At 40.6% G+C, this 24,812-nt stretch overlaps 1 protein-coding gene and 1 long non-coding RNA gene across 2 annotated transcripts in view; one reads left to right on the top strand and one right to left on the bottom strand.

The window, feature by feature from the left end:
* Slc71a2 (solute carrier family 71 member 2) overlaps positions 1 to 865 on the bottom strand; it is a 60,704-nt gene extending 59,839 nt beyond the window's left edge. The window contains exon 1 of the mRNA XM_026406911.2: positions 492 to 865. Within this exon, the coding sequence (XP_026262696.1) occupies positions 492 to 599 (108 nt within the window). The 5' untranslated portion in view covers positions 600 to 865. The remainder of the gene's footprint in view (positions 1 to 491) is intronic.
* Positions 866 to 1,127: 262 nt separating this feature from the next.
* LOC144250013 (uncharacterized) overlaps positions 1,128 to 24,812 on the top strand; it is a 50,570-nt gene continuing 26,885 nt past the window's right edge. Inside the window, exons 1-2 of the long non-coding RNA XR_013342382.1 lie at positions 1,128 to 1,468; positions 9,862 to 9,944. This is a non-coding gene — a long non-coding RNA (uncharacterized LOC144250013). The remainder of the gene's footprint in view (positions 1,469 to 9,861; positions 9,945 to 24,812) is intronic.

The raw sequence follows: 24,812 nt of genomic DNA, 5'->3' as shown, positions 1-24,812 counted from the left end.
TTCAAGCATCACCGGAGGAAGAGCCTGGCCTGAACCTGCTCCTTGCACAGCCTGGGATTTGCAGCTTCCCTTGGGCTGCCTGCTCCTCCGGTGCCCGAAGAAAGCGGAAGGTGCAGGAGGGCGCTGCCCGGCTCCACCGCCAGCTTCTCCGCAGGCTACTCGGGGGCTTGAGCCAAATGTGCGGTTCTACAAGCTCCCTGCACATTATCTAAGTTGGCTGGGGCAGAACCTGCGCCCCGAAAATTGTATCAACTGACGCAGGGATGGAGGTCTCTGAAATACCCCGATTACTTAGGTTCCCTGTCCCGTGCCCGGCTCTTCTGAGACAAAAACCACTCAACAGTCTAAGTTGTGCCAAGCGAGGAGTCACTAGGCAAGCCCCTATTAAGGGTGACTTTAGCTCGGCCAGAAAGAACCGGGGCTGCGCCGGAGCCCCGGCCGCGCCCCCGCCCAGCCTCCGGGGCACCGGCCTCAGACCCGCCCGCGCTCACCCAGCTGCTGCCCGGGGCCTGCGCGCCCGCGCGCTTCTCCTGCATGGCTCCCGCCTCGGGCTGCGAAGCCGCCTTCCACTCTGGCTCCCGCGGCGGCCCGGCGTTCATGCTGCGGCCATGCCCGCGCCGGCTCGGGACGTTCCGGGACGACGGCGACGCCGCGGGGGCGGCGGCGGGGCCCGCGCCTTCATGGGCTCCGCGGCCCGCGGCGGCCTGCGGATCGGGCGGCGGCGCCAGCGGCGACGCCGAGTGCTAGGGGGAAAGCCGAGGCTGGAGCCCCTGAGGAGGCAGGAAGAGGCCCGCAGTTTCAAGACCGGCTATGCTGCTGCTGGCGACCCAACAGACCCCAACTCCCTAGCTGCCGGCGGCGTCAGTGGCGGGTCCGGCGGTGGGGAGGCCGCGCCCCGCCCCGCGCCCGCTTCCCACAGGCCGGCGCCGGCTACAGGCCCCGCCCAGCGATCCACTCCCGCCTGGAGATCGGCAGGCGCCCAGGTTGCCTCCAGCAACGCCCCGCCCATCCCTGGCCCCGCCTCCCTTTGCGCAGGCCTCCTGGATGACCGCACTGCGCAGCGCGCCGGAAGTGCGTCATCTCCGGGGCCCCGGGTGACTTCATTTTTACTTTGGGAGTGTGTCGGCCTGTTGGTGAGGCGCAGGTTGCCTGTGGTTTGTAGTTACCGTTTCCATGGTATTGGTTTGGCGTCAGCCCACCAAATGAAGGATTCTTGATGCCCTTAGCAGTTACAACGATGGGCCCGTCCTGAGACCGAGAGGGCCTGGATCCCGAATCCTGAACTGAACAAGTGGAATATGCTCCATAGCTAACAGAGCTAATATCTCGCTCCTCTCCGATACCAGAGAAAGTGACAGATTACTTGCACCGTCGGATGCGGGGGAAGGACATAGCTTTAGAAACAAACAGGCTCTGGTGTGCACACAACAGTGTGAATATGTAAAATAAGGACAGTAACCTACTGTGGGTAAGGTGACCATGTTCGAAATGCTATTTGTTAGGACTAGGCCTAAAGCACCGCGTGAGATATGCATTCCATTAAATTCGATCTGTCCGCTGTTGGTTTGCATGTTGCAGTGTTGCTGTTGCAAATAGGTGATGCACAAGAGTCCCAAAGATTCTGTGCCTTCCAAGCCTTGAACTTGCTCGAATTTGCTGTACAAAGTTACAGCTTGCTTTGCACTCATTGTGCAGTCATTGCTTACCTAAACACTTTGACGTCCAAAGTCGACCCTTTCTGTGAAAATACACAAGTCTTTTTCTTGAGTAAATACACAAGTCTTTTTCTTGAGTAAATACACAAGTCTTTTTCTTGAGTTTCAGAAATCCGCATAAGCAGATTGTGGAGACTTTACTGCTATTTGGTCTTGCCAGACCCATTTATAGGTTGCTGTCGTTTTTTCAAAAATTATATCCTTTTTTGAGCCAAAGACCTTTTGCCTATTTCAACCATGTTTTGATGATTCTGGTTTTGCCTTTCATACCTATGCAGAAATGTCTGATTGCACTTGTTATAAATGCCAGTATGAACCTGCCATTTCTCTGATTATTCTCCGATTACATGCCAGTTTGTAAAAACTCCAGTTAAAATGCTGTGCTAAAAATACAGCACTGTAAATAATATTTAATAATGCTACTCTGAGATCTGGTCCCTTGATGTGGAGAATCATAAAAGTATTATTTTCATGGTTCTGGGAATGAAAACCAGACCTCAAGCATGCTAGACAAGCACTCTACCACTTAGGTACGTCACAGTCCTTTGCATGGTTCTTGCTTTTTTCCTCCCTTTTTATAAAATAAATTAATTTTAAGAGGTTGTTACATTATGTTGAAAGTTTATCATAGGAATTATGCACTCACTGAGACCAAAAACATGGATTTTAAATGAAACATAATTTAATTCAATATTCAGGCTCTAGGAAACTAATGAAAGATATGTATATTACCTTGTTTTATCCCAGAGTGTTTTACATCTGTCCATGGTTTGAATTAATATTAATGAAAAGATGTGCAAGAGGCTGAGTCTGGTGGGAGCTAACTTTGTGTTAAATAACAATTAAAATATTTTACGAACTGAGTCCGTAGCAGAGCACTTGCCTTGCACATGTGAGGCACTGGATTCCATCCTCAACACCACATAAAAATAAACAAATGAAGACATGCTATCCATCTACAACTACAAAATTTTTTATTAAAATATTTTCCTATTTGTTGCCAGGTTTCCTCAAATTTTTCTGTTATTCTCCAAGAAGCAAATGTCATAAGCAGTTTTTTTCAAACTTACTTGAACTCAACACTCTTTTTCTTTTTTTTTTCTTTTTTTAATTTTTATTGGTTGTTCACAACATTACAAAGCTCTTGACATATCATATTTCATACATTAGATTGAAGTGGGTTATGAACTCCCAATTTTACCCCAAATGCAGATTGCAGAATCACGTCGGTTACACATCCACAATTTTACATAATGCCCAATTAGTAATTGTTGTATTCTGCTACCTTTCCTATCCCCTACTATGCCCCCTCCCCTCCCCTCCCATCTTCTCTCTCTACCCCATCTACTGTAATTCATTTCTCTCCTTGTTTATTTTCCCATTCCCCTCACAACCTCTTATATGTAATTTTGTATAGCAATGAGGGTCTCCCTTCATTTCCATACAATTTCCCTTTTCTCTCCCTTTCCCTCCCATCTCATGTCTCTGTTTAATGTTAATCTTTTCTTCCTGCTCTTCCTCCCTCTCTGTTCATAGTTGCTCTCATTATATCAAAGACGACATTTGGTATTTGTTTTTTAGGGATTGACTAGCTTCACTAAGCATAATCTGCTCTAGTGCCATCCATTTCCCTGCAAATTCTATGATTTTGTCATTTTTTACTGCTGCATAGTACTCCATTGTGTATAGATGCCACATTTTTTTTATCCATTCATCTATTGAAGGGCATCTGGGTTGGTTCCACAGTCTAGCTATTGTGAATTGTGCTGCTATGAACATCGATGTGGCAGCATCCCTGTAGCATGCTCTTTTAAGATCTTCAGGGAATAGTCCGAGAAGGGCAATAACAGGGTCAAATGGTGGTTCCATTCCCAGCTTTCCCAGGAATCTCCAAACTGTTTTCCAAATTGGCCGCACCAATTTGCAGTCCCACCAGCAATGTACAAGAGTACCCTTTTCTCCACATCCTCGCCAGCACTTGTTGTTGTTTGACTTCATAGTGGCTGCCAATCTTACTGGAGTGAGATGGTATCTTAGGGTGGTTTTGATTTGCATTTCTCTGACTGCTAGAGATGGTGAGCATTTTTTCATGTACTTGTTGATTGATTGTATATCCTCCTCTGAGAAGTGTCTGTTCAGGTCCTTGGCCCATTTGTTGATTGGGTTATTTGTTATCTTATTGTCTAATTTTTTGAGTTCTTTGTATACTCTGGATATTAGGGCTCTATCTGAAGTGTGAGGAGTAAAAATTTGTTCCCAGGATGTAGGCTCCCTATTTACCTCTCTTATTGTTTCTCTTGCTGAGAAAAAACTTTTTAGTTTAAGTAAGTCCCATTTGTTGATTCTTGTTGTTAACTCTTGTGCTATGGGTGTCCTATTAAGGAATTTGGAGCCTGACCCCACAATATGTAGATCGGAGCCAACTTTTTCTTCTATCAGACGCAGAGTCTCTGATTTGATATCAAGCTCCTTGATCCATTTTGAGTTAACTTTTGTGCATGGCAAGAGAAAGGGATTCAGTTTCATTTTGTTGCATATGGATTTCCAGTTTTCCCAACACCATTTGTTGAGGATGCTATCCTTCCTCCATTGCATGCTTTTAGCCCCTTTATCAAATATAAGATAGTTGTAACTTTGTGGATTAGTCTCTGTGTCCTCTATTCTATACCATTGGTCCACCCGCCTGTTTTGGTACCAGTACCATGTTGTTTTTGTCACTATTGCTCTGTAATATAGTTTGAAATCTGGTATCGCTATACCGCCTGATTCACACTTCCTGCTTAGAATTGCTTTTGCTATTCTGGGTCTTTTATTTTTCCATATGAATTTCATGATTGCTTTATCTATTTCTACAAGAAATGCCGTTGGGATTTTGATTGGCATTGCATTGAACCTATAGAGAACTTTTGGTAATATCGCCATTTTGATAATGTTAGTTCTGCCTATCCATGAACAGGGTATATTTTTCCATCTTCTAAGATCTTCTTCTACTTCTCTCTTTAGGGTTCTGTAGTTTTCATTGTATAAATCTTTCACCTCTTTTGGTAGGTTGATTCCCAAGTATTTTATTTTTTTGGAGGATATTGTGAATGGAGTGTTTTTCCTCATTTCCATTTCAGAAGTTTTGTCGCTGATATACAGAAATGCCTTTGATTTATGCGTGTTGATTTTATATACTGCCACTTTGCTGAATTCATTTATTAGTTCTAGTAGTTTCTTTGTAGACCCTTTTCGGTTTTCTAGGTATAGAATCATGTCATCTGCAAATAGTGATAATTTAAGTTCTTCTTTTCCTATTTTTATGCCTTTAATTTCTTTTGTCTGTCTAATTGCTCTGGCCAGTATTTCGAGAACTATATTGAATAGAAGTGGTGATAGAGGGCATCCCTGTCTTGTTCCAGATTTTAGAGGGAATGCCTTTAACTTTTGTCCATTCAGAATGATGCTAGCCTGAGGCTTAGCATAGATAGCTTTTACAATGTCAAGGTAAGTTCCTGTTATCCCTAGTTTTTCTAATGTTTTGAACATAAAGCGATGCTGTACTTTGTCGAATGCTTTCTCTGCATCTATCGAGATGATCATATGGTTCTTATCTTTAAGTCTATTGATGTGGTGAATAACATTTATTGATTTCCGTATATTGAACCATCCTTGCATCCCAGGGATGAATCCTACTTGATCATGGTGCACAATTTTTTTGATGTGTTTTTGTATTCGATTTGCCAGAATTTTATTGAGGATTTTTGCATCTAGGTTCATTAGAGATATTGGTCTGTAGTTTTCTTTCTTTGAGGTGTCTTTGTCTGGTTTCGGAATCAGGGTGATGTTGGCCTCATAGAATGAATTTGGAAGAGCTCCCTCTTTTTCTATTTCCTGAAATAACTTGAAAAATATTGGTATTAATTCTTCTTTAAAGGTTTTGTAAAATTCCGCTGTATACCCATCCGGTCCTGGGCTTTTCTTGGTTGGTAATCTTTTGATGGCTTCTTCAATTTCATCCATTGATATTGGTCTGTTCAAATTGTGTGTATCCTCCTGACTCAGTCTGGGCAAATCATAAGACTTAAGAAATTTATCGATGTCTTCACTATCTTCTATTTTATTGGAATATAGGTTTTCAAAATAATTTCTAATTGTCTTCTGTATTTCTGTAGCATCTGTTGTGATATTGCCTTTTTCATCCCGTATGTTAGTAATTTGAGTTCTCTGTCTTCTTCTCTTCGTTAGCATGGCTAAAGGTCTGTCGATCTTATTTATTTTTTCGAAGAACCAACTTTTAGTTTTGTTAATTTTTTCAATAGTTTCTTTTGTTTCAATTTCATTGATTTCTGCTCTGATTTTAATTATTTCTTGCCTTCTGCTACATTTGCTGTTGTTTTGCTCTTCCATTTCTAGGGCTTTGAGATGAAGTGTGAGCTCATTTATTTGTTGGTTTTTTCTTTTTTTGAGGAATGACCACCAGGCGATGAATTTTCCTCTTAAAACTGCTTTCATTGTGTCCCATAGATTCTGATATGTTGTGTCTGTAGTTTCATTTATCTCTAAGAATTTTTTGATTTCCTCCTTTATGTCTTCTGTAACCCATTGATCATTCAGTAACATATTGTTCATTTTCCATGTGACGTAGGATTTTTCCTTCCTTCTTTTATCATTGATTTCCAGTTTCATTCCATTATGATCAGATAAAATGCATGGTATTATCTCCACCCCTTTATATTTACTGAGGGTTGCCCTATGGCATAATATATGGTCTGTTTTTGAGAAGGATCCATGTGCTGCCGAGAAAAAAGTATATCCATTTGATGATGGTTGATATATTCTATATATGTCTGTTAAGTCTAGGTTATTGATTGTGGTATTGAGTTCTATAGTTTCTTTATTCAACTTTTGTTTGGAGGATCTGTCCATTGGTGAGAGAGGTGTGTTGAAGTCACCCATAATTATTGTGTTGTGGTCTATTTGATTCTTGAACTTGAGGAGTATTTGTTTTATGAATGCTGCAGCGCCATTATTTGGTGCATAGATATTGATAATTGTTATGTCTTGTTGGTGAATGGTTCCTTTTAACAGTATATAATGTCCTTCTTTATCCCTTTTGATTAACTTAGTCTTGAAGTCAATTTTATTCGATATGAGGATGGCCACCCCTGCTTGCTTACGAGGACCGTGTGCGTGGTATATTTTTTCTCATCCTTTCACTTTCAGCCTGTGTATGTCTTTTCCAATCAGATGTGTCTCCTGGAGGCAGCATATTGTTGGATTTGTTTTTTTAATCCATGATACCAGCCTATGTCGCTTTATTGGAGAGTTTAAGCCATTAACATTCAGAGTTACTATTGATATATGGTTTGTACTTCCAACCATGTTTGATTATTTATCCTTTTTAAAAAAAATTTAGTTTGTTTCTCCATGATTATCTTTCCCCTCGCCCTCTGTCTTTACCGAGGCTCTTCCCTCTGATGGTTTTGGTTATTGTTTTTCATTTCTCCCTCGTGTAGTGTTTTGCTCAAAATGCTTTGCAATGCTGGTTTTCTGGCTGCAAATTCTTTTAACTTTTGTTTATCATGAAAGATTTTTATTTCGTTGTCATACCTGAAGCTTAATTTTGCTGGATACAGAATTCTTGGTTGGCATCCATTGTCTTTCAGTGTTTGAAAAACATTGTTCCATGACCTTCTTGCTTTCAGCGTCTGTGATGAAAAATCCGTTGTTAACCTAATTGTTTTACCCCTGAATGTAATCTGCCTCCTTTCTCTTGTAGCTTTTAATATTTTCTCTTTGTTCTGTATATTGGATATCTTCATAACAATGTGTCTTGGCGTTGGTCTACTGTGATTTTGTGTGCTCGGTGTCCTGTATGCATCTTCAATTTGTATATCTGTTTCCTTTTTTATTTCTGGAAAGTTTTCAGTAATTATTTCATTCAGCAGGTTTCTCATTCCCTTGGTTTGAATCTCTGTACCTTCTTCTATCCCGATGACTCGTAAGTTTGGTTTTTTTATGTTATCCCATAACTCTTGGATGTTTTTCTCGTGATTTTTTACCAGCCTTTCTGAGTTGGCTAGACTCTTTTCAAGATGATATATTTTGTCTTCATTATCTGTCGTTCTGGGTTCTACTTGATCCACTCTGTTAGTGATACTCTCAATTGAGTTTTTAATTTGTTTTATCATTTCCTTCATTTCTAGAATTACTGTTTGATTATTTTTTATAATCTCTATCTCCTGATAAAGATGCTTAACTTCTTGTTTTATCTGTTTATGTAACTCATTCTCAATGTGTTCTTTCGCTGCTTGAATTTGCTGTCTCGTATCCTCTTTAAGGTTCCATTCCATCTGTCTAAGGTGTTCCATGAGTTCTTTATATGACCATTTTTCTGATGACTCTAGGTCCTCCTGAATATTTAGGCTGTCCTGCATTGTTTGTACTGCTTTTCTTCCTTGCTTTTTGAAGCTGCTCATGTTACTTCTTGTTCTGTTTGACTGCTGAGTTACTGTTTACTCCTATAAATTTATTTGATGCTGTAGCCGCAGGTTTCAATGAAGTTATCTCCTCTGCCGCAGTCTGATGACGTCAGTTCTCTGCCATGGTGGTATCTCTTGCAAATGGCGACAGTTCGTTTCCCTTTGCCGGGTGACCAATGCAATGGGTGGGTCCTTACTGTCTCTCCCAAGCCCCGTTTCAAACCTGTGGCCGCTGCCTATGAAGGCTCGGTAGGCATTTACCTCCGTAGGATCAGAAGGGCCGACCAGTTGTTTCAGCCGGATGGATCAGTGCTGAGTCGCAGCTGTTTGTCTGCGGGAAGCAGGCGAACGGGAGCTTGAATTCAGCCGATCTGGGCTCGGTGTGTGTTCTGAGAGGCCCAGACTGTTCGCCCCAGATCCACGTCAGCTCAGCTTTGCCTAGTGATCCTGAGCAAACAGATTTAGGCTGTTTACGACTCCCTATGCCTGCACAGCTGAAGAGGTCAGAGACTTGATCTCTCCGCGCCCGCCGCCATGTTCCACCCAGTTGCTTTTTAATAATCTAGAATATCAACACTCTTTTTCTTGAAACATTAATATCTTGAAGAATGTGTAGGACATAGTTTGGAAAGTGATAGATATTTATATTTATTCATGAAACTGTAGCATAAAAGACTATAGTTAATAATATGTTGCTTTTTAAAACTAGAAAAAGTTTAGAGCTGGAGTTGTGGCTCATGGTAGAGTGCTTGCATAACCTGTGTGAGTCACTAGGTTCAAACCTCAGAACCACATATAAATAAATAAAGGTATTGTGTCCATCTACAACTAAAAATATTTTTAAAGAAGTTTATTAGCAGTGATTAGCTCTAGAATTAAAAATGTTTTTCATATAGATTTCTGAAATTTGATTTTTTCAATTAATATGTACTAATTCATTTTTATAATTAGAAAAACAAAAAATTTTCAATTTATAAAAAAAAGTAAGCAAGGCATATTGGCATGTTCCAATAGTGCCAGCAGCTAGGGAGGCTGAGGCAAGTGGATCATTTGAGCTCAGGAGTTTGAAGATAACTTGGGCAACATAACAAGACTGTATCTCAAAAAAAAAAAAAAGATAAAAAAATGTAATGAATTATATTTCGGCAGCTGCCACACAGAAGTGAGCACAGACCCTTAGCCTTGAGCGATGGTGGTGTGGAAACTGATTTCTGCTGCAAGTGGAAACAGGTGGATCTCACCTCTGCTCAGCAGGGGAATGATGCTCTGAGGTTATTTCTAATTTGTTTCCTACTGTTACACAGTAAATTAGCACAAAATTAGTGGTTTAAATCAACACAAGTGTTTTACACTGGTGTCTGTGCATCTGGAGTCAGGGACATTTTAGTTACAGCCTTTGCTAAGGGTCTCACGAAGCTGAAATCAAGGTATCTGCTGACTTCATACTCATGGAGACTCTACGAGACACTTCCAGACTTCCTCAACTGATAGGGTTTGGGTCTTAAATGTACCCCAAAAACCCATATATTAAAGGCTTGGTCTCCAGCCTGTGGTCCTATTGAGAGGTAGTAGAACCTTAAGGGTTGGGGCCTGTTTAAAAGAAGTTAGGTCATTGAGTAGATGGATGCCCTTGAAGGGAATACTAGAATCCTCACTCTGCTCTTTCTCACTTTGCTTCCCAGATGGCATGAGGTGCACAGACTGCCTTTACCATGTGTTCCTGACACTGTGAAGTACTGTGCCACTGCAGGCCCAAAGCAAACAGGTCAGGTGACTGTGGACTGCAATTTCTGAGACTTAAGGTTCCTTTTAAGTTGATTCTCAGGCATTTTGTTACAGCACAGAAAACGACTAACAAATAAAGTTCTTGCCAGAATTCATTTCCTTGTGGTCCTATGACTAAGGGTCCCATATTTTTACTTCCTGTCACACAGTTACTGCTTTGTGTTCCTAGAGACCACTCTGAGGTCCTTGCCATGTGTTGCAGTTTGCTCCTTCAATAATCTTTCTGACACTTAATCATCTTTAAAGGCTTACCTCATTAGTCAGTCTCATCCCCAATAATCTCCCTTTTAATCAAATCAAAGTCAGCTGATTAGTAACCTGATCATAGAAGTGGTATCCCATCATATTCACTGGTACGGTCAAACTTGGGAAAGTAGGGGATTATAGAGGGTACACACACACTTAGACACACACAAATATATAAATAACCCTAGTGTACACACATATAATGATATTTCAATGTTAACGTAGTCATTGTGGTCCCATAGATTGTTATTATTTAGTGAAATTGTAATCATCCTAGTTCATATAAGTATACTCTGTGATGTTTATACAACAATGAAATTTCCTAATGACTTATTTCTCTGAATGTATCCCCATAATTAACTACATGTGACTGTGTATGTGCTTGCGCATGTGTGTTATACAGGATTGAGTAAACTTGAGAAAGTTACTTCTTTAATCTTCACTCTCATATATTCTGAATACTAATATATGACTTATTGGGATTGTTTTAATGAGTAATTATATGAAGACTATTATGTAATTATATACACAGATATTAGATATTTCATCTATTTGTGAAGTTACTAAGTAGTGACTTTATGTATGGCTATATATGCAAGAAATTAAAAGTAAACCACATAGTGTGGTTCTGCAGTTAATTTCTATTTCCTTAGACAAAATGGGTTTATTGCAATCCCTAAAGGGCACTCACCCTTTACCCAGCTTTTCCAAGTGGAATGGCCCTGTTGGGATTCCCTTTCTACATTAACCTATTCATTGTTATCTGTTGATTATCTTTGTTAGTCATCTACCTCATCACATCAGGGTATCTGAATTTGTATTTCAATTGAACTCTCATTTTCTCTGTTAGCAATTACACAGAGTTCCTAATTGATCTACAAAGACTTCAACTGTATTTCTGTAGTTCTACAGTCATCTTTATTGTTGTTCCAGATTTTCTTTTTCTTTTTTTTGTACAGGGATTGAAACCAGGGGCTCTCAACCACCAAGCTACATCCCCAGCCCTTTTTTATTTTTATTGTGAGACAGAAGCTTTCGAAGTTGCTTAGGGCCTCACTGAATCAAGTCAGGTTGGGTGGGCAAACATTTTATAAGAAAGGGTAGAATTTGGATGACCCAGGCAAGCAAAGGATTTATTCTACAATGTGTGTGAACCCTGTGAAAAGTTAGGAATTTAAGGACTTTTCCTTGCCCTCCTCCATGTTTCACTTGCTGGAAATATATGTAGCTGCTACCTGCTGTCCCTGGCATCCTCACAATAGGAGTGATGCAATCTCTGTGCCCAGAGCAGGGATCGTTGCTTATGTAGGTCAGCCACTCCTTCTCCTTGTCACCCCATAATCAGTTATCAAATATTCTTTAAACCCTTGCTCACCTGTTCACTCCCTCATGCAAGCTATTGACATGCCCCATTTATTCCAGATCATTCTGTGCCTGCTCATCACAATGCCACTGACTTTATTCATGTCTTTATCTTTGGGTTCTCTTCTACCTAGGCATGCATTCTCCACACAAAACTGCTCTTCCTAAACCACAAATCCATCTTATTATATCACTCCAGGGATTGAACCCAGAGGCACTTATTCACTGAGCCACATCCCCAGCCCTTTTTAATTTTTTAAATTTAGAAACAGGATCTTACTAAGTTGTTTAGGGCTTTACTAAGTTGCTGAGGCTGATTTTGAACTTGTGAACCTCCTGCCTCAGCCTCCCAAGCTGCTAGGATTACAAAAGTGTGCACCACTACACCTGACTTGCTAAAAATTCTGTTAAGGCTTGTTAGTTTCATGCAGGAGGCTCCAGCTCATTAGCATTACCTGCCTGGCTCAGGATCTGGCCTCTGCCCCCTTCTCAGTCTCTTCTCCTGGCACCATCTACACCATGCCACAATGCTCCTTCCCCTTTGAGACTTGCTGTGACTAGAAGCCTCCTTCCTTTTCCCCTCCAGAATTGGTCCAACTGCTATTAATACATCAAGACTCAGCTAGGTATGTAGCTCGGTGGTAGGGTTCTTGCCAATCACGCATGAGGTTCTGGGTTCAATCCCCAGCACTATAAAACAAACAAAAAGGACTTAGGTGTCTTTACCAGATCTCAAGTCTCTTCTGCATCACCTCCCTTTCCTTGCACCTTCTGTCCACTTTGTGTATATCTGTCATCACCTAATTGTCTAAATGTTAAAAACATAAGTGTTATGCAAAGACCTATTGAATACATATTTTTATCTCATTAACAAAGGAATCAAAAAATGGTTTCAAAGACTATTTGAAAAACTTAAGTTTGTTATAATGAATGCAAACAAAATGAAATGGTGAAATAAGATCACTAAATTAACTACTTAATTTTGTGGTGCTGAGAATTGACTACAACCCAACCCAAGATGGCTAAATTTAGAAAAATGATTGCTAGGTTAGATGCAACTCTAGTTAATGTCTTATAGGGCATTTAAAATATAGCATTTGGTGTCATATTATTTTTCTATCACAGAAAAGAAAATTAGCCATCTATAAATTAATGACAAATAATTTAAACATTCTCAAAGCATGTGTATGGTTGAATAGTTTAGGGGGAGGTGACTTTTTTTTTTTAAGGATCATTGTATTAGCTTTCTGTCATTCTGCCAGACTACTTGAGATAACTATCTTGTAAGGAGAAAAGTTTTATTTTGGCTTGCAGTTTTAAAGTTTCCATCCAAAATCAGGTGGACAACTGCTTTGTGCCTCTAATGGAGGTGAGGGATGGCAATGGGGAATGTGTGACAGAGCAGATCTGCTTACATGAGAAGCCAGGGAGCAAAAGAGGAAGATGAAGGGGCAGGGATCTAAGAGTCCCCTTAGAGGGCATGCCCCCAATGACGTAAGGAGCCCCCACCAGGCCCCACTTACTAATAATGCCTTTAAGACATGGTTCTTTGGGTTAGGCTCAAAATCCTGGCATGGTGGCACATAAAACATGGCATGTTTTTGCAGTCAACAGCAAAAAACTGAAAACCACTGCACAGAAAGAAAGTTCTGGACATCTGAACTGTAGCTGAAGCCACAGCCACATTCTGTTTGCTTGTGACTTTGCCGGAAACCATGGTGCCTCCTTTATTCAGAGTTATCCCTCCTTTCTCCCTAGTCAGCTGATCTTTTTCCACTGGTTTGATTTTAACACTCCAAATTTTGGCTCAAAACTCAGCATTCTGTCTGTTCCCATTCCTCACTGCTACTAGTACATGAGTGGGAAGGTCCTAGGATTGATCATCCTGGGTCCCCCACAGAGAGTGGGAAGTGTAGGTCAGTGCAGCCTGGGTCACATTAGTATAACTTTTAGGTTACCTGGTCTTTTACCTTGTGTACATTTCTTTTTTTGTTGTAGTTATTACAATTATTTTTGTACCAGCAGCCTCTCCTTCTGTGTATAGACATTCATTTTTTAGAATAATAGTTTTTATTGTTCATCTATGAAAATGGTTGAACTTAAACAAATCCACTGACCCACTAGCCTACAAGCATCTTAAAGACAATTGTGTGCCTCATTGCAATTGTACACCCAGTGTCAACTCAGAGAGGGAGTATACTTTAACAAGAGATAACTGCGTGCCAGCCATTGCATTGTCAGGAGAAATTGTAGGCATTGACTACATTTTAAATACAGAGAAACAGAAAGTAGCTGTGGCTCCAAGACCACACAGCCAGTAAGTGTTGCCAGTACTTAGGCCCATGCAGAATGATCCAGTTGCTGACCATGTGTCAATACCGTCTCACAAGCTGGATATGTCAAATTTAATGAGTAATGGACAAAATAGCTTTGTGTTACTGACTTAGATAAAATAGACTTCCAGGGCACTGGGGCCCAGATTACCTAAAATGGGAGAGGGGCATCTTTCCCATCCTAGGAGTGAGAACAACAGTGATAGCTATGAGACCAAGAGGCAGCACAGCCTTGCACCCTGGGATCAAGGGTGTGGGAGCATCACAGTGAAAGGCACCACCACCAGAAATACCCAAGAGTACTGGTGGATTTACCTTGAGGTCACTGGACATGTCATTGAGACTTGGGCCTGAGAACAGGGCGATATTTTGGGAGGGATTGAGCACTGGCATGAGCAGAGGGGGGTGCACACTGCTCAGAGCTGAGAGTTTGTGGCCTCCTTTCACGTGGCAGCATTGTCACAGGTGAGGGAATCTTGGGATACTCTGAGTTGGTTTGTTTGTTTTGTGAGGAGGTACCAGGGATTGAACCCAGGGGCACTTTACCTCTGAGCCACATCCCCAGCCCTTTTTTATTTGCAGACAGGATCTCACTGAGTTCTGAGGCTGGCTTTGATCTTGCCATCCTCCTGTCTTAGCTTCCCAAACTGCTGGGATTACAGGTATGTGCCACCATGCCCGCTGGGATACTCTGGTTTTACTAAAGTTCTTAAGAAAATTTTAGCCAGGTGTGGTGTAATCCCAGCAACTGGGAAGGCAGTAGGATTGCAAAATTGAGGCCAGCCTCAGCAACTTAGCAAGACTCTATCTTAAAATAAAAAAGTTAGGGGCTGCAGTTGTGGCTCAGTGGTAGATCACTTGCCTAGCATGTATAAGGTACTGGGTTCGATCCTTAGCACCACATAAAAATAAATAAAGATATTGGAAAGAGAGAGGCAGGGTGGGGGCAGTGCTCTTGCCTCTCCTCTGCCTTTAAAAAATTAATTAATTAATTAAACAACTCAGGATGTAGCTCAGTGGTAAAGTTTCTCCAGGTTCAATCAACAGTAATACATACACACACACATAAAAGATTTTCAAAGTATTCCATATTTCTCTTAGTACAACTATTTTATTTTTAAAAGCTATACTTATTTTAAATCTTTGTGCTAATATATAGTGCTAAATTAAACCTTATTTCATTTCCTCACAGGATACATTGTTTGTAAAGCCATTGCCCTTATATTTGACCCATTGGTATGAAATCAGATTTCAAAACCATTGTAAAGCTCCAGTTCCATTGTTGCCTAATTTCCACACACGGAGCCACTAAAAGCAGTTCCATTTTCATTGAGTTACTTCATCTTTATAGACTCATTTATTAAATAACGTGGTTGGATGAGCTGTTTTCTATTATCCTTTCATAATCTCAAAGATAATGACTGGGATCATGACCCTTCAAATGCTTAACGTGGTTACCTTTGATTTTTGCTTTAAGGATACTTATCAGGGTCTGACTTATTTTATGTTATTGGGTCATTGGGCAAAGCGAAATTCCAAGCTTAGCTTTGTTTCCATAGAAATGCAACATCTCTGCCATGACCTGAGTTAAGACCAATGACCAGTTTGTACCCTGTGTGGAAAGCTGGGATTTCTTATAATCCAACTTGGGACCCATTGATCGTATTGAAACCCATAAACTCAAATAAAAATACAATGTTACAGGGGCTGGGGATGTGGCTCAAGTAGTAGCGCACTTGCCTAGCATGCGTGAGGCACTGGGTTCGATTCTCAGCACCACATTAAAAAAATAAAATACAACGTTACCAAATCAGATAGAGGTACACTCCCTCAGTTGATTAATTGATCATTCACCCAGACAGATGTATTGAAATATTCTAGACGATATCAGGTGACCAGAGAATTTATCAGGGATTTTATTGATTTTACAAAAGATAATATGGTTTCATTGACATAGCCTATAAGAAATGTAACAGCCCAAAGATTGTCTCCTACCTCCTCCCACCCTAAGAATTCTCAGTAGTGGATATTCAGAATAAACTTTTATAAACATGTAGAGGATAAAATTCTTTATACAAATACTTTCATAAGTATACTATAGGGCTGGGGATGTGGCTCAAGCGGTAGCACGCTTGCTTGGCATGCGTGCGGCCCGGGGTTCGATCCTCAGCAGCACATACAAACAAAGATTTTGTGTCCGCCTTTAACTAAAAAAAAAAAAAAATAATAAATATTAAAATTCTCTCTCTCTCTCTCTGTCTCTCTATTTAAAAAAATAAGTATACTATAAAGTATATTTCAACACCTAGTAATCCACATTAGTGGAGATGCATTTTATAAAATCATGGTGCTATTTGGTGTTGTTATGTGATGGAAAATAAGTTAAACATGCAGATTGTATCTAGTCCAATTTAATTACCTACTCTATGTAAAATCTATTAGTTCAAGGGCTGGCTTTTTTATTGAAATCAGATCAGGTTGATTCAGTAGTACCTCATGGTATTAGTGTAACAGGATGAGGAAGGTGATCCTCAAACCCACCTCTTGCCTCATAACCTCTAATGCCCTGACCTGTTTTCGCATGGGACTAAGTTTTATCAGGATGTGTGGGAAGTTCAATATCAAAAACAGGGCAGTCCTGGACATACCAGATGGGTAGTCCCCTCCATTCCTCTTGTTCTTTTTAAATGCATGGAATATTCTCATATTCTTTACATTGGAGCTTTTCTACTTGCTTAGGGCTCTTCCGGGCAGTCACAGAAGCCCAAGAAGGAGGGGATTGAGGAATCTGTTATGTCTCTAGGGAATCTACCTCTTGTATTAGAAATGTCCTCAACTGCATCTCCAGATGGCTAAACTGCTGCTGACAGTGGGGCAGGGCTGGCCTGTCACCTTTGCTTTGGTACTCTGTCCTTTTCCTGTTGATGTGCTCAGCTACTTCCCTCACAGGCTCACCTGTTGTGTCCCTAAGACTCATGCCCATGAATGGTCCTCTACAGGGATTTGCACTTGGCCTGATATTAACTGACAGAATGCCAGCTACAGCAGCTCAAGGTGGGACCTCTGCCAGGTGTGTTGAGGTTTTCAAAGTTCATTCTCAGAGATCAAGAAACACACAAAGAGCTGGGCAAGGTGGCACACGCCTGTAATCCCAGTGGCTCAGGAGGCTAAGGCAAGAGGATCATGAGTTCATAGCCAGCCTCAGCAACTTATCAAAGCCCTAAGCAACTCATCAAGACCCTGTCTCTTAAAAAAATATTAAATATATATATATAAAGGGCTAAGGATGTGGCTTCCTTTGGTTCAGTTCCTGGTTCCAAAAAAGACAGGAGACCTAGTAATCATTGTTAGTGCTGTGAAAAACCTAGGGACAAAGCACTTTAACAGTAGAGAACTGATGTGTATCAGCACTGTGTGGACTGTCTCATAAACTTTAATTCCTGTATTCCTATAGCAGCCTTGTGTGGTAGATGCCAAGTCAGGAGCATTTTATAGATAGGGAAGCTGAGGCTCAGCTGGGTCACATGACCTGCCCCTATTTCACAGGCAGAAAGAGCAGAGCCTATATTTAAACCTCAGACCAGTCTTGTGTATCTCCAGAACATACTCTCTTTTCCTCTGCAAATAAATGTAACTTCATTGGGATTTTTTTTAACCTAGTACAAAATATAATAAATAAAATAGCCATCACCTGCAATCTATCACCTTGATAACCACAACTGATGCTCTTGGATCATCCTTTGACTTATATCTTAATAAATACACATGTACGTTCATAACTCAGTGTTATATATACACATGCTTTCTTGCCATTTTTCTTTTTATTTTACATTCTTATTTTTTTCATCTTTCCTGCCTTCTCTGTCCTCAGTAAAACCAATGTGAACAATTTGGTTTATTACTTTTTTTTCTCTCCCGGTACTTACTACCTGCAGTGAGCTGGGCATTGTTCTAACCACAAGCTGGATAGAATCCTGCCTACAAGAAGCTTATATTCAGCTGAGAAAAAAATAGGAATATTCTACTGTCATCTATAACTAAAAAGAGCATATCAAATATTTTTTAAAAATAAAGCACAAAAAATGGGAATAAACATTCAAATGAAAAATAAGATCATTGCCAGGTGCCATGGCTCATGCTTGTAATCCTTGTGGCTCAGGAGGCTGAGGCTGGAGGATCATGAGTTCAAATCCAGCCTCAGCAAAAAGCAAGGCACTAAACAACTCAGTGAGACCCTGTCTCTAAATACAATATAAAATAGTGCTGAGGATGTGGCTCAGTGGTTGAGTGCCCCTGAATTCAATCCCCAGTACCCCCCACCACCAAAAAAATGATCACTCCAGGTACTAGTAAATGTCGTGTAAAAGGTGAGGTAGGGAATTTTGGGGGAGGCCTCACCTGATATTCAAGCTGTCCTTACTAAAAAGCAGACATTTTAGTTAAGGTCTGAATAATGGGGAGGAAGCAGCTGTGGGGAGATAGGAAGGGGGTTTGAGTGTCTAAAACAGAAGGAGCAGCCTGTGCAAGACCCTGAGAGGGAAGAAGTTGGGGTGGCTGAGAGACAAAGCCCACAATGGCCAGCATTATGACTAAGCAGCTCAGGGAAAGACAGGTCCATCAGGAGGGGTTCTGGGAGGCAGCCAGCTTCTCTGTAGGTGGTACAGGCCTTCAAAGGCTCAAGCAGAAACACACTGACTTGAGCTTTGCAGTGATCTCTCCAATTCTAGTGCAGAGAATAGGATGTAGGACTATTTACAGATGGAGTAAATAGTAAATATTTACAGTACAGTGGAGACACAAGGAAACCAGTTGGGAGATTCAGCCAGAGTCCTGTGGGGGTGGCAGTAGCTTGGGGAATGAGCAACTGAATACTGAGAGTATTTTGAAGGAAGACTGGATGTGATGTAAGATCAACTCAGAGCAGGGAGTGAGCCAAGTTCATGGATTGCACCACACAAGGATGCCAGAATGCAGTTCTTCTGATGGTGACAGGTGAGCAGAGGACATGGTCAGAGCAGGACAGGCTCCACCAGGGAGCAAGTGCTAGGTCATCTGAAAGCTGACACAGCCTCATTACACCACAAGAGCAAACTTTGGACCCCAGTCTGTTCTTGTGAGGATTGATAAAGGAAAACAATTATCCAATGACACGTGTGAGGCACATTTTATTTAAGACCATGGCAATTAGTATGTAGGGCCCACTGTTCAAGTTTCTACTGTGTGGGTAAGAGATTGGGCTTATCTCTGAACACAGCGTGGCAAGTGGAAATGGAGAGCCGAGTAGCTGGTAGGGCATCAGAGGACATAAAAGACTTGCGAGGAGCCCTAAGGGGCAAGGGGGATTCTGACTAACCTCCCCTAATAGGATTCTTGCTGAAGGCAGGACACTGTAATAGGTATCACCTGGCGATTGTGGGGGATGAAGAACCTGATCAGATGTGAAGGTGGGATTTCTTGCTAAAATACTTAGCAGTGTTCTTTGCTAAAACTGGATTTTACAAGGAAGTGCACAGCTGGGCCTAGGAGGAAGTTCAGGATCAGGTGAAAGTTTGGTCAAGCAGAGAATCTCTGCCAAGCATCCATGTATCTCAATCTGCAAAGATCATGGCTTGCTCATCTTTCTCCTATGGGTAGGCTTTAACTTATTTCCAATTTTCTGTCTCTTTGCCTTTTAAGGTGTGTGTGTGTGTGTGTGTGTGTGTGTGTGTGTGTGTGTGTGTTTTGGGTTTTTTTTTCCCATGATTAATAAGGCTGCCCATGATCTCAGGTACTCTGATTTTTAGAGTGTCTGTTGTGGGTGATCATGTCCAAGGGCACAGTCTATGTTACCAATAGTCTCTGTACAATATTTAATTTTGAAAATGGAACAGAGGATTTTTAGAATGGGAGATTACACAGAAGCCTACATCACTGGATTGGAGAAGTCAACGGATGGTGGGTGAGAGTTTGGCTTGAGCTTCTCCATTACTTTTGAAGTGGTTTCTCAACATGCTCCTATTCATGTGCAAAGTAGAACTAATTCTATGGGGTCCTCCTAGCACCTGGTGTCTATGTGAATATGAGAGCAGGTATCATTCCACCCTGACTTTGGCTTTAAGATGTGAAGCTAGTGAGCTGTATTTGGAAGTTAAATCCCATGGCTGGATCTCTTTCAGTATTAAAAGGCAAACTGTTGGGCCAGGAGCTATAGTTCATGCTTTAATCCCAGTTTACTCTAGAAGCTGAGGTGGGAGGATCACAAGATACAGGCCAGCCTGAGCATTCTAGAGAAACTCCATTTCAAAAAAGAAAAACAGGCAAACAAAAGATAAACTTGTATCTTGTAGAGTGTCTAAAGAAATACTAGAAAGGGACATATGAACTAAAAACTCCTTAAGTCACATTTTCCTTTTTTTTCTTTTTCTATTTTTTAGGGGGAAGAGAACACAAGAGATTGAACCTAGGTCTTTACCATTGTGCTACACACCTCCAGCCCTTTTTATTTTTTAAAGACAGGGTCTTACTAAGTTGATCAGAACCTTGCTAAGTTGCTGAGGCTGGCCTCACACTTGGAATCCTACTGCCCCCACCCTCCCCAGTTGCTGGTATTACAGATATGCACCTCGCGCCTGGCTCTTAGGTCATATTTTGCTGAGTCCGGTTTTATTATGTGTATTACAAATGGAATGAAGAAATGCAAAGCAAGTCAAAACAAAAGTGAAGTGGATTGTAATGAAGGGATTGTGAATAGTTCCCCCTTGAATGGAGATGGAGTTGAATCCTCATTCAGTAGATCAGCATTTTTTCCCCAGTGCTTCCTGGTAGACTCATGTGAGGTTTTAATTAGTCTGCAGTTTGGATCAAGTCCTCTATCTTACCTCTGACTTATTCAGTGACTTAGGATCATTTTTCTCACCATGTGCCAGATGGTATTCTCGGCACTAGGAGGGGTGCTATGAATAAGCTAAGCTCCCACCCGCATAGAGCAGTCTCCCAACTATGCTTTGAAGATATCCATGGTCCTAGAAACTAGAGGGTTTCATGTTCCTGAGGTTCCCACATTTGCTTCTAACCAGAAAAAATGACAGTGTCCTTCATTTCCCACCCTTCCGAAGGAACTCCTATTGTGGCTCATACCATAACCCTTGCAACTACTGGGACTTCACCCTTCTCTTACAGTGTGACCATAAGCAAGAATTTTGATCTGGGTTTAGAGACACTTGCCTTTACCTTATGGGAATCCCTCTCTTCTGATGCTATAGAAGGGTGGCTGTTTAGATGGAGAATCAAAATATTTCTCAGGGTTGGCAGGTGCTGCTGCTGCGGGAGTCTACATTCTGTTCTGGGCATCAGCCTTTCCAGAATTTCACTCCACAGGCAGACATATGCTGTGTGCCTATATTTCCAGGTATGAATCAGATATCCCCCAATTCTCTAGCTTTTAATTTTCACATAACAAGGATCTAGTCCCATCTGAATGGCTACTGAAAGTCTAACCTCTTTTCAGGTCTTTAAATGTATGCTTGCTCAACAGGTTGTTCCTGGAGGTTGCCTAACTACTCTCCTTTGTGCTCATTTCTCCATCTGTGCTCTTGCTGTGTTTTCGGCAGGTCACCTCTGGCCACCTGATCTTCCAAGGTGATCTGTTTGCAATACTCAGTTCCTCATCTTATTTCCCAAGCCATCTTAGTTCTGAAAATAGGGTATTGACTGCAACAATTAAGAAAATATTATTACATAGGTACTTATGATAAGAACAAAAGGAGATCTTTAGATGAGGATGACCCTTGCTCACCCTGTAGAATCCTCTCCTGCATTTTTTTAAAAGAAAAATTGTGAAATTCATATAACATAAATTTAACCATTTTAAAACACACATTTCATGGTGTTTAGTAAATTCACAAGGTTGTGACAACCATTACCTCTATCTGGTTCCAAAACATTCTCATCACCCTGAAGGAGTCTGACATTGTACTGTTAAGCAGTCAGCCCCTGATCCCTCCTCCCGTAGTACCTGGCAACCACCAATCTGTACTCCATTTCCATGAATGATTCATATAAATGGAATCAGACAATATGTGATCTTTTATGTCTGGCTTCTTTCATGTCTGGCTTCTTTCACTTGGCATAATGTTTTCTGGATCTATCCATACTATAGCATCTATCAACACTTCATTTATTTTTTAAAATTGTGGTAAAATCCAAAACAGAATAAACTATTGCTAAGGGTTTCCATGGCATTAAATATATTCACATTTTTGTACAACCATCACCATCATCCATGTCCAGTACTTTTTAATCTCCCCAAGCTGGAACACTGAATCCATGAAAGACTGTCTTCCTACTCCACATGCCCCTCTTCCCCTGGCAACTATCATTTTTCATGTTTCTATAAATTTGACTACTTAGATACCTCAAATAAGTGAAAAAGATCCAATATTTGTCCTTTTGTGTCCTCAAGGTTCATCCTTGTGTCAATTTTTTCCTTGTGTATTTGTTTTCCATGCATCATTTGATGGATATTTGGGTTATTTCTACCTTTTATTTCTTATGAATAGAGCTGCTGTGAATATTTATGTACAAGTTTTTGTTTGAGCCATTTTTTTTCAATTCTTTGGGGTGTATACTTAGGAGTAAAATTGGTTGGATCATATGATAACTTATTTCATATTTTGAGAAACCACCAAACTTTTCTATTGTGGCTACCTTATTTTTCATTTTCATAAGCAGTATAGGAGGGTCTGTTTTACCTCTTTCTCCTTTGTTATTTTTCCATACAAATTATAGTTATCCCTGTGGCTTGAAGCAATACCAGTTGTGGTTTTCATCTGCATTTCCCTAATAACCAATAATGTTGAGTATCTTTTCATATGCTTCTTGCCTATTTGTGTATCTTCTCTGGAGGAAGGTCTATTCAAATCCTTTATCCATATTTTAATTGGATGGTTTGTGTTTTTGATTGAGTTGTAAGACTTCTTCATATATTCTGGAGATTGGGTCTGATTTTGGTGCCCAGACTCTCAAAGGAAGGGTCTCCACAAAGCCTTAAGAAAGTAGAAAAACTTTCCCTTCATTTCATTTCTTCCCAAGGACAAGGGAGATTCTTGGTGTTCTAATCTTTTCCTCTTCTTTCTGGTTGCCTTGACTATATAGAGACTGGCTGGGAAAAGCAGTCTAATATCCAACCATGTTAGCTAGATGGTGAGTCTCCAATTTGGAGAAAAAGCCTGTTTGCTAGGAAACAGACAACTCCACATATAGTTTTAGACCAGATCAAACCGTCCCTTCTAACAGCCTTTATCACTTGAGATACTGGTTAGGTGCACAGAACCAGGGTGTGAGTATCTGCCCTACCCTCTGCTTTGCCCAACCATCTGAGAGGCAGGAAATGCTTCCTTCCTGATGCAGCTATCAGTTCTAGTCAAAATTTCAGAATTTTGAGGTTACATGCAAATTACAAAAGGCCATCCTCAAATAAGCTTCTCATAGATTTCAGGAAGTTTCTGAGGAAGTAAAATATTCTGAGTGAAAGGCTGTGAGTAGCTTCCAAATAGAACAGTGCTGCTCACATAACATTGCTTTCATGGAAGCATCTTTTCAACCAAGGTGGGGCAGTCTTTACAAATAATCCTGTTATTTACTTAAAATAAAAGGAATGGCAATGTTAATTTTTTTGAGGGGGTACCGAGGATTGAACTCAGGGGCCCCCAATCACTGAGCCACTTCCCAGCCCTATTTTGTATTTTATTTAGAGGCAGGGTCTCACTGAGTTGCTTAGAGTCTCACTTTTGTTGAGGCTTTGAACTCCCCATTGTCCTATCTCAGTGTCCTGATCCACTGGAATTATAGGCAGGTGCCGCTGAGCCTGGCTACAATTTTGAATAATGAATATTATTACTATTTCCTTTAATCTCTCTCTCTCTCTCTCTCTCTCTCTCTCTCTCTCTCTCTCTCTCTCTCTCTCTCTCCTCCCTCCACCCAGGAGTACTTAACCACTGAGCCACATCCCCAACCCCTTTTTATATTTTATTTAGAGATAGGGTCTTGCTAAATTGCTGAGTCTCGATCTTCCTACCTCAGCCTCCTAAACCTCTGGGATCACAGGCATGTTCCAAGCACCACCGACTATTCCTACTTTTATAGGATGAAAACAATATTTTTTGGACATGTTTCTAAGACTGGTCATTGCTGCAAAGTATAAATGAAATGACCACTTAACTACAATGTATATGAGTTTGACTTAAATGATGACTGTCTAGCATAATTCCAACAATAAATATTTTAAATGCTTTTATTTCTGTGGAGGATAAAGTGTTTTTCCTGAACCAACAATAAGAAGAAAAGCATTTCCTCTAGTGTAGAGTTATAACATAGGATATTGGTCCTCAATGTGTGGTCCAAGAACCCCCAATCCTATTTTTTAGGAGGGGTCCATGAAGTCAAAAGTTTTCTTAATGCAAAGAATGGCTTACCCAATTCACTCTCATTGTCTCATGAGTATGTAGTAGAGCTTTCCCAGGCTATGTGACATAAGTCAAAACCAGTCAAAAGCAGAAATAGATATGAGAACTCAAAGCCCTCTCTTTAGGCAGATGTTGAAGAGCTTTGCAAAATTTTAAAATACTTTGCAAATTTTTAAAATAAAGCTACTCTTCTCCCTATAATTTTTTCTTTTGGATATATAGTTAATTTTCAAAAAACTATGTTATTTATGTTAACATGTGATGGACTTATTGTTATATTATTTTATGTATTTTAATTTTATTTTTGTTAACCCACAGTAAAATTAACTTTAAAAAAATATGAATCCATGAGGCCATCACAATTTAGATCAAGGCTCACTCACTTTTCTGTAGGATGTCTAATTGTTCCATCAGTATTTTTAGAAAGACTGTTCTTTCTTCCTTGAATTGCTTTTGCTCTTTTGT

This window comes from Urocitellus parryii, chromosome 13 (assembly GCF_045843805.1).
Source record: "Urocitellus parryii isolate mUroPar1 chromosome 13, mUroPar1.hap1, whole genome shotgun sequence".
NCBI classification, from domain to species: Eukaryota; Metazoa; Chordata; class Mammalia; order Rodentia; family Sciuridae; genus Urocitellus; species Urocitellus parryii.
The sequence above is the reverse complement of the archived record's forward strand: the minus strand, read 5'-3'. Positions and strand labels throughout refer to the sequence as shown.